Here is a 10,000-nt window from a genome sequence, read left to right on the forward strand (position 1 = left end):
CTCTTTCTCTCTCTGTTTTTCTTTCCTTCTCTCCTCTCCTTTTTGGTTCCTCTGGTTGTTTTTGCTTTCAGTTAAGCACAGGTTACTCCACCTCAACACCTCTGTCATCACCACCAATATTACAGATCTGCCCCCCCCCCCCCCCCCCCCCCCCCCCCCCCCCCCCCCCCCCCCCCCCCCCCCCCCCCCCCCCCCCACCAAAAGCAGTCCCATTGTGCCCAATCAAATCATGTTCTCTTCTTTAGAACCCAATCAGACGACAGCGCTTAAGAAGCACTTATGCAACGCTCTCTTTGCTGTGTATGTAAGCACAAGAAACAAAACTAAAAAATGGAAGTATTATTTTTAAAGAAAAGAAAAACAAAGAAAAAGTTTGACCTCCGGTCCATGCGAGGGCGCTGGAGCGCTTCAGACGTTCGACTGGGACAACCCAGAGTGTCCAAATCTCCTCTAGATTTGAAATCAGTTGAATGTGCTCAAGTGCTTGTCGGGAGTCAGGAGATATATCCTGGGGCCAGCTCTCGAGATGGCTTTCTCTCTCTCTCTCTCTCTCTCTCTCTCTACCTCTCTCTCTTTCTCTCCTCTCTCTCTTTCTCTCTCTCTCTCCATCTCGAGAGTTTGGCCTCCTTATCATGTGCAATAATAACAATTGTTTGCCATTTTTATTTAAGTCAAATTGATTTAGTAAGTTGGCCTTCTTGGTGGCAAGTACAAAAAATATATTTTGACAGTTCAGGTTTTAAATGTTCTTTTTTTAAGTTTTGTTTTTTTTCTTTCCTTTCAGATTTTAAATCGCATGTGAAGCATTATACTCAAAGCATATACAAGCAATTTTTTGATCTAGCTAGTTAGCCAAGACCTTCTGATTGTATTAACTTACGTTTGTCCAGTTGTTGCCCTAAGAAAAATTGATATAAAAAAAATGAACCAAAACATTATCTACCTAAATATATAATTATCTACCTATATAATGCCAACATCTAGAAATCTTCATGAAAAGCAATTTTTGAGAACTTGTGTTTTCTGAACAATATCAAGTTGAAATATTCAGCACTTGTTCTTTCGCATTGAAATACATTTGTGACGACATTTGCCTTAAGTTTGACCCCAACCCTCCAAACTATCCCCACCCCCAACCCTCAACCTAATGATGGCCTACCCCCCGCCCCGCCCCGCCCCGCCCCGCCCCGTACATGCGTACGTACAGTGCACATCCCACCCCTCGCTCAAGTCTATCGTTAAGTCAAACAAACAAAAGAAAGACGAACCAAGAAAAATAAAAAAACAAAAAAAAGTATATGTCCAACCTTTTAGTCACTGTTTAAGACTGCTCCGTGGGACGTCACGTCGCTGTGGTCTCGTTCTTGTGCCATTAGGACAACGGTCAAAATTTGAACTTATTAAACAAAAAAACAGGGAAAAACTGAAGAAGAAAAAAAATCGAGCTGAAGACTCATAGCTGTAGAGTGACACCATGCTCTCCTAGTATCCACACCTTCTTCGGTTTTATTTTATTTTAAATTTATATTTTTTTTCTTTTTCAGTAGCAGGCCTAGGCCTACTGTTCTTCAACAGTCATATCTAAAGTAGCGCTTTATGGTACCAAATCTCTGGATTACAACAATGTTCCTTTCCTTTTTTTTTCTTGAAAGCTATTTTATTTTGCACTTGTAGGAGTGTGAGGTGGAGACGTATACGTCTGTGCTATAGTACGTGTGTGTGTGTGTGTGTGTGTGTGTGTGTGTGTGTGTGTGAGAGCAAGTGAGTGCGTTTGTGTGTGTATTGTTTTCTTCTGTTTCTGCCTCGGGTCTCCCAGCATACTGCTTTCAACAGTATATATATCTATATATATCAGTGACATTTTCAAAAGGAAAGGAAAAAAAAAAGGTTTGTTTCCGAAGCCAAAATGATTGCCTTTTATTTCTGTTGCTGTATGTTTAAAATCCTATTTTTTGAATTTAACCAATATTATTTTGCATATTGTAGAAATCTAATTTATGTGATTACTGTATAAGCAACCAAAATACTGCTTTCTCTCTTAACTCCACTCCTCACTGGTCTTACTGGGGAATTTTAACGGGCAGGAAAGGCAAGTCATTTCTGCCTTCAAACTGGTTTGTGTGTGTGTGCTTGTGTGTGTGCGCGCGCGTGTGAGAGAGGGAGGCTGAGGCCGTCATCAAGATTAAATACAGGGTCTGTTTCGGTCAAGCCATTTGATTGACATTTACACTGAGTTAGTGCGAGATGAGGTCTACATGAGAAGTGCCTGAAGTAGGATTCAGTCTAACATGGACGCAGGGTACAGCACACACCAGTCATTGGGGGCGGATGTGCCCGAATGACGCCCCCCCCCCATCCCCTTGTGCTACATGGCTGTGTTCAGACACTACCGATACCTGCCGCAAGCTTAACATGACCGGCCACAAGAAACAATGTTACAACGGTCTCTGAAGGTCTTTTACCTTTCGGGCACAGTCTGATGCAGTCAGGGCAGCGTGAAGTGATGGCAGGAAGTGATCTAGTGGGTCTGTCACACATGAGGAGGTGAGAAACTGGACTGGACTCTGATGCCCGAGCAGTGAAGTACTCTGGGATTCATGTTGACTTGGGTACGACATGGACTGGGGGATCTGCAGTCAATCAGTTGGTGTTTTTCAGTGCAGTTCAGTGGGGACCTAGGGAGGTTGGGGCTTGTGGATTGAAAGCAGAGAGAGGCTGGCACTTTTGTGGTGGGGGCAATTATGTACTGGACAAAAAAAAAAAACGGAACAAACATCATGGAAACGGTCCCATCACCATGAGGAGATGCTTAGATGGCGTGGTCCTTCACGCACATACTCGACTGGTGTTCATTTTCTGCTTCATAAACGGTGGCTTTACTGTGAGTAGGGGCAGGTCTAATGCAGAACTCCCAACTGATTTATGTGGTATTAGACATTGAGTGGAAACTCAAGACTTCTCATGATTAAGTCTTCGTATGCCTTATTTTCAATTTCAGGGTGCGCTTGGATGTAGCCCATAGCCTAGATGTAATCCAGGTACAAACAAAACTCTCTGTGTGTGAAGCTTCTTTCCAACCTGGCAGACATTTTTAGTTGGTGTTTAGGTTTCAGTCCGCAGTGGACTTCGCTCCTATGTCTGCTCCACTGTGTTATACTCGTCGCCCACATGCTTCTACTATGGAAGCCGTCCACAGCATCACCGAGCATTACAGAATTGGCTTCAAATGACCACCCAGCTCTCTACACTTTTAGACAAATATATGTTGTCAGTCCTTTTGTTGTTCCAGTTGCAAACCTGCATATTTCAATACAAAAGGTCTGCATGGTCTGATGACTTGTACATCTCTCATGGTTAACCAGTGGTGTCCATAAGAGCAATTTGCACGGTTTTACCTCAAAGAGGGCCCTAAATAATGTTATCCTTAACATATCGCCTAGCAAAATTTGCCCCAAACTAGTGCTGTTCTTTAGGTTTTCACAGATTGAAGTATTTCACACAAAAATTAACTTGCTTCTGGAGGACAAACATCCCTCCCCCACCATTTTATTAGAGTAAGCGATCAAACTGGGTTTTTGTTCTGTACAAAAATGTTGATATTTGTATATTTTTAATGGACTGATAAAATGTTATATTTTATTATATCACTTCATCATTACAGAAGACAGGCATAACAATTTTATCCATATCAATTTCATTTGTCGTTTCTGGTAAAAACAGCTTAAGTCATAGAGGGGACTTGGCAGGTCTGCATCTGATCAGTAAAAATAAAGTGAGTATTTTAAACTAAAAGTAACTAGCCGAGTTTGCTTTTTCACCGCCATGGCCATCTTTACTAGCATGAAGGCTGAGAACGTTTTCTTGGAAGAGCGCAGTCTAATGTTGAGTCTGTTAACACCTACCAATGGACAAGTGCATGTATGTTGGGTCTATGGCTGTCAGACGTTGGACAGAAAAGGATCTGAACAGGACCTTCCATTGGCCTGAATCTCAGTACAGGACCACATCAGTCAATGATTTATGTAACTGTGGCATTAGTAAGGTTTTCCTTCTTACCTGACCCTACAGGTAGACATCATGGAGACCCGCCCAGCAGCACATAACCCCTCATCAGTTTTGTATACAGTACCAGTCAAAAGTTTGGACACACCTTCAATTTTTTGGAGAAGTGTTTTCTTTACTTTTATTATTTTCTACCTTGTAGATTAATACTGTAGAAATTTTAACTAGAAAATGACACATACGTAATGACGTACCAAACAAAAAGTTATCTACCATGTAGAAAATAATAAAAGTAAAGAAAAAAACTTGTCAAAAAATTAGAAGGTGTGTCCAAACGTTTGACTGGTACTGTACATTATTTATATATATATATATATAAAAATATAAATACACACACACACGTAGTATTTATTCCCTACTTAAAATTGAAGTAGGGAGCATGCAGTTATACATCTGTGTTGTTACTATGAGCTGCTATGCTCTTTCACCTTAGAGTGCATACAACCCCCAAGAGCTAATATGCGAAAGTTGAAAAGTAATCTCCACATATGATTGTTTTCACTTCACCACATACTGCCCCAGGTGTAACAGCCAAGTTTTTCACCATATTACTAATGACCAGTGGTGTAGTGGTCCCTGGAGAAGTGGGTATACAATTTTTTTTTAAGCAGCCCATACAGCACAGAATAAACGCCCTGTTTTGAGAAGTGGGTATACGCAACGCTGACTGAAAAATAAGTGGGTATACTCTGTATACCTGCGTATACCCTGGACTACACCACTGCTAATGACCTCCTAACATCCACACCGCTGATGCCTGGTTGTTGAACGCCGATCTTCAGTGCTCACGGTGCATCCAAACAAAGTGCGCTCTGCCAGGCCTTTTGTTCTCCACTTGAAGTAGGCCACATCTCAAACCCACCCCTGGGGGCACACACACACACACACACACACTGTCTACCCCTCTGTAATTTACATGCTCTTTATTAAAGGTGTTTGGCTAATCAGGGGATGAGATCATCTGGGACACACAGCAGGGCAGATGGAAAGCATGTTTAGGAAAACGACTGGTCTAGTTGCACCACAATTACTTCTGCCCTTCCAACACATTTCCTTTATTCTAATGCAGGGCAGAGAGGGAATAGGGGTAAATCATCGGGTAGGAGACAAACTGAACCCAGGCTGCGCCCCAACCTAACATATCCCTTATACTGGTCTCTATGAGGATCAGCCATTGAGACCCGTGTTGGACTGAGGCGGGTGGGGGATGTAAATCATTTGATGGGAACTCCTGTGCAGCTGTTTAATGGCCTACCATCAGCGTTTATTAAAGGACTCAGGACTGTACAGCACAGATGGACATTCCCTCTGGATAGACAAAGGTGCAGGAGGAGGGGAAGCGGACCTGAAGGTCTTCTGTTTGGATTCCAACATAACCAAATGAAGAAAGAAAGAACACTTTACAAAACAAACAGGAAACCGAACTAGTATGACTCACACAAGACAGACGCCTTGGAAGCAGAGAAGAGACATACAATTAAAAATTTAAAAACGAAACAAAAACAAGGCCCAGTGACAATGAAACGCACCATGTTTTCATTTTTAATCCTAAAAAATATTTTACATGATTGACAAAAAAGAACCCGGCTCAGAAGAAAATTTCTATTTCTTAAAAAAAAAAAAGAAGGGAACGAGAACCAAACAAAAAAAATGTTCTAATTGCTTTTTTGTTCTGCAGGAAAGTTGAGGAGATTGTGCATCAAGAAAACTGTGAGGAAATCAGGGTAGGCCTGTGAAATGTGTGTTAAGAGTGTGAGAGAGTAAAGCCCCCAAACTCACAACCAAACCGTAACTGTTGGAAAAACAAAACAAAAAAAATCACCATGGTAGCAACAAAACTCAGTCTGATGCATTTCCTCTTTCACACACCTCTCTTCATGGGCACACAAGGGAGAATTAGGACCACCATTTTAAACCAACTTCTTTAAACGACACAATTAGGTTTTTTACGTTTTTTTTACCCATTAGCAGTATTTAAAGTCAAAAAACAAAAGCATTAGTCACGTTAATACAGAGATAAACAAATGGCACATATTTGATTTATCTAACTCAAAAACAGAGGTGCTTGAAGAAGAACTTTTGTTTCTAAAGAAGACAAAAAAAAGTTAAATAAATTACTACCATAAATGTTACATACAACTCTGAGTAGTATATACAAAGCCGTTATTAGAACAAAAATCTACAATTCGAAAACAAAAAAGTTCAATGAAACAGCAGTACAACCTTATTTTACACTGTAATGTCAACTGCATGTGTGTGTATGCATGTGTGTGTCAAGAGATGAGTGGAACTAGCTGGGTTCTTGTGGTTGCACCGTTAAATGGAGAGGAAGAAAGTTGATAGGTACGATAAACAGGTGATACTTTTTCGGCATATTGAGATAGCCCAGCGGGGGGGAAAAACAGACAGACCAATTAACTAATGGCTTGGCTAAAAATCGCTAATGGCTACATCTCCTGGCTGAGGGGAAAACACTGCAGCGGAACGCACACACTCCTGTGCTGGCCTGCAGCCTGAGGCTAACAGGCTTACAGGCTAAAACACTGTTTCTGGAAGACATGCTGAATACAGCAGATGAAGTCCTCACACACACACACACTCACAGGGCAGAACTGAACCGGTGACGACCCATTTGCGGTGTAACAACCAGGGCGACATTGAGACAGAACAAATGCAAACACACACACACACACACACATTTTACATACAGTCTACACACAGTGATTTGTGTGTGTTTGTGTGTTTGTCTTCGTGCCCCCCTTAAAGCAGACACCTCCACTGCCCTGCACCGCTGATTCCACTGCTGCTGTTTCTATGCCGGCTTCAGAAATTTGTAACAAGATGTGTATGCGTTGCCACGACGACAGCTGTGTTGCACAAAACAGCTTTTAAAACAACTATTGGTCAGTCCGCTTCTGACCTTTTGAACTCTAACCTCTCTACGGAGAATGGTCGCAACAGCCAGCTACAGCCTTGCATCATTATGGGATGTAAAAGACACCAACACTGCCCTACCCCTTTACTTTAGGCGCTGCCAACACCCCATCTTAAAAGGTATTATTTAACGATTCATTCTATACATACATTTACTATCAAAATATATCCCTCCTTTTTCCTTGCATCGTCCCTTCAGTTGTGTAATAAAGTGGTTTTCTGCATATATATATCTGCTTGCTGAGGAGAAACTGGAGTGACTTCACTGTAAACGAGCGAACAATCTGAGCACAGGTAATCTCCAACTGGCACGAGAGTGAGCGGGGAAAGCCAAGAGATGGTCCCGGAGGTGGGAAGAATAATACAAGCTTTGCTCAGCAGAGGGTGCTGACGTCCACGCCGACCTTCTTCCTTTCACCCACGTGAGAGAGAGAGAGAGGAGGGGGGGGGGGTAAAAGTCCTTCATGACCCGCTGGACTTGTGCAAAGCCAAAGCAAAAGGAGCATAGCCACGACGCCACAGATTAAAGGGTGGGTTCGGCAGTTTGTGTGTGTGTGTGTGTGTGTGTGAGAGAGAGAGATAGAGAGAGTGTATGAGTTTGTGTGTGTGTGTGTATGTGTGTGTGTGTGTGTTTAACTGTTGCTCCGCTGGCAGTGCAGAGCTGTGAGACCAGGACAGGAGGGGGGCATGGGGTAACATGGGTATCACCGTGGCAAGTGTCTGTCTCTGTCCCATGTGTTTTTGGGGCAGTGGAGTGAGGGGGTGTGGTAGTGGTGCATGCTGGTCCACACTGGTGCCCCTGCTTCAGTAAACTGGACTTAGAGTGACATCATGCCTTAAAATCCTCTGCAAAGTAGGGTCAGTTGGGCTAGTGGTTAGTGAGACTGATGCATATACATACACACAAACACACACTCACACACACCTGCGTACGTGGGTGTGAGTGTGTGTTGAACAGGAGGGGTAGATTAAGGCCAGCCAAGAATTCAGGGGGCTTTTCTTTTCTTCTTCTTCTTTTTTTTTAGTCTTTTTTCTTTCTTTCATTAAAAAAAAATCAACATAGAGACATGGTGATGTGACATCATCAAAGTTCGACAGGAAACACCGAACAGAGAGCGCCTCACGCTAAAGGCCCCGCCCAACGCCACATCAGTCTCGACCCATCCACCGGGGGCGGGGACTCAAGTGATTGGCTCCACAGAGCTGTCCGTCAAGAGACCCCCCCGGAGGCCGGGCTCGTGCGATGTGGCTGAAAGGTGTGATTGGTCGATCATTTGGCGCTGAGGCCTGTCCCCTCCTACGCGTCCGAGAGGCAGCTCTGAATACTGTCCATCCACAACACAGCATTCTGGCTGTCCTCGGCACAGAAGTTATACACACGTTTGGTCGTCTTTAGCTGTGGAGATAAACACACACACACAAACACACACACACACACACACACACACACACACACACACACACACACACACACACACACACACACACACACACACACACACACACACACACACACACACACACACACACACACACACACAGGTCAAAATCTAGTCTGGATGGACAGGCTCAAGTATTTTTTTTTTTTTTTTTGAATCAAGGACCTTGATTTAATTCATCACTGAAAGAAATCACTGAATGTAACTCATACTGTCCTGTCACACTGCTTGCGAGACACACACACACACACACACACACACACACACACAAACAATGATCTGCTCTGTCTACATCCCAGCCGAGCATCGGAGATGGTCCACTTCCATGGCAATAGAACTTACTAGTGGTAACCCTGGTAACAGGAAGGGGAGAGGAAGAGGAGTGAGTACTCACGTCGAAGAAGGCTTTCTCCTCAATTTGCTTGGGCGCCCCCATGGTGTGCATGCTGGGAATGACAGCCTCCACCTCCGCCAGCTCAATCATCCCCTTACACTCCTTATCCTTACGGGTCTCATAGTAACGCAACTACAGACACAGAGAGAGAGAGAAACAGAGACAGCCAGATAGAGGGAGAGATAGGCAGATAGAGGGATGGGAGAGGAGATGGATGAATAGAGAAGGGGGGGGGGGGGGGGGTAAGAGGATTGGGGGAGAAGCAAGAGGGTCAGAAGTCAGAAAAAGACAAGGGCAGCAGAGAAGGAAAGAGAGAGAAAGGAAGAGAGAGGTAGAGAGAAAAGGCAGAATATTAAATGTAGAGGTGAGCCTTTGCCAACACACACAGACAGACCCATGACACATGACACATGACATATGAGCCTGATGTGGCCTCTGCTCCAGTACCTGGTGTTTGGTCTTGTCCAGGACAAACCAGCGCGGCTTCCATGGCTTGAGCAGTGCACCCTTCTTGTAAAGGATACTAGCTCCTGCAGACACACACACAGAAACACACACACACACACACTTTAGATCCATTCAAGCACACATTACACGAACAATAACAGCACCTGGTACTTAAGGCAAATTACAAAAGCCCCATCGACGGCAACAGTTCGTATTCTTAAGTTCCATTCCGGAAAGAACAAACAAAACAAACTCTTTCCCAAGCCACTTGGCACAAACAAACTGCCAATATTTTTTAATCTTCTTAATATTAGATATTTTCCAATATGTTACACAAGCCCCTTTGGACAAGAATTGTTTGTCAAATACCATAACCAGAATCACGACCGTAAACAAATGGCAGTGCACTTATTGGCCGTCCCTTCTGCCCATCCACAGTTCCCTCGCACATTAGTCAACCTGATAGGCCGAGCCTTGGAAATGCCGCCCACCTGTTCTCGCTCTCCGTGCTCTGGAACTGCGAGTAGAGGGTGCTGGTGCTGGTGCGGCCCGCTGCCGGCGTGGATCCGGCCGAGGCCTCGCAGTCCATGGACAGGTTGATGGAAGAGCCCACGCCGCTCTCCTGCAGGTACACGCCCTGCGAGCGCCGCTGGTGGCTCAGGTTGGACGACATCAGCAGCGAGCTGGAGAAGGAGTGCTGCACAAGAGAGGGGGAGAGAGCCTA

At 44.1% G+C, this 10,000-nt stretch overlaps 2 protein-coding genes across 2 annotated transcripts in view; one reads left to right on the forward strand and one right to left on the reverse strand.

Annotated features, from left to right (window-relative positions):
* The window catches only part of ppp6r2a (protein phosphatase 6, regulatory subunit 2a), a 24,466-nt gene extending 24,346 nt beyond the window's left edge, over positions 1 to 120 (forward strand). The window contains exon 24 of the mRNA XM_080834607.1: positions 1 to 120. This exon is cut by the window's left edge and continues 616 nt beyond it. The gene's annotated coding sequence lies outside the window, so the exon portion shown is untranslated.
* A 5,170-nt stretch (positions 121 to 5,290) lies between these two features.
* Positions 5,291 to 10,000, reverse strand: part of sbf1 (SET binding factor 1) — a 65,649-nt gene continuing 60,939 nt past the window's right edge. The window contains exons 39-42 of the mRNA XM_080834630.1: positions 9,768 to 9,973; positions 9,277 to 9,352; positions 8,830 to 8,961; positions 5,291 to 8,392 (exon numbers count right to left, since the gene is read on the reverse strand). Coding sequence (XP_080690756.1) covers positions 8,294 to 8,392; positions 8,830 to 8,961; positions 9,277 to 9,352; positions 9,768 to 9,973 — 513 coding nt within the window. The 3' untranslated portion in view covers positions 5,291 to 8,293. The remainder of the gene's footprint in view (positions 8,393 to 8,829; positions 8,962 to 9,276; positions 9,353 to 9,767; positions 9,974 to 10,000) is intronic.

Source organism: Sprattus sprattus, assembly GCF_963457725.1.
Source record: "Sprattus sprattus genome assembly, chromosome: 3".
In the NCBI taxonomy this organism is placed as follows: Eukaryota; Metazoa; Chordata; class Actinopteri; order Clupeiformes; family Clupeidae; genus Sprattus; species Sprattus sprattus.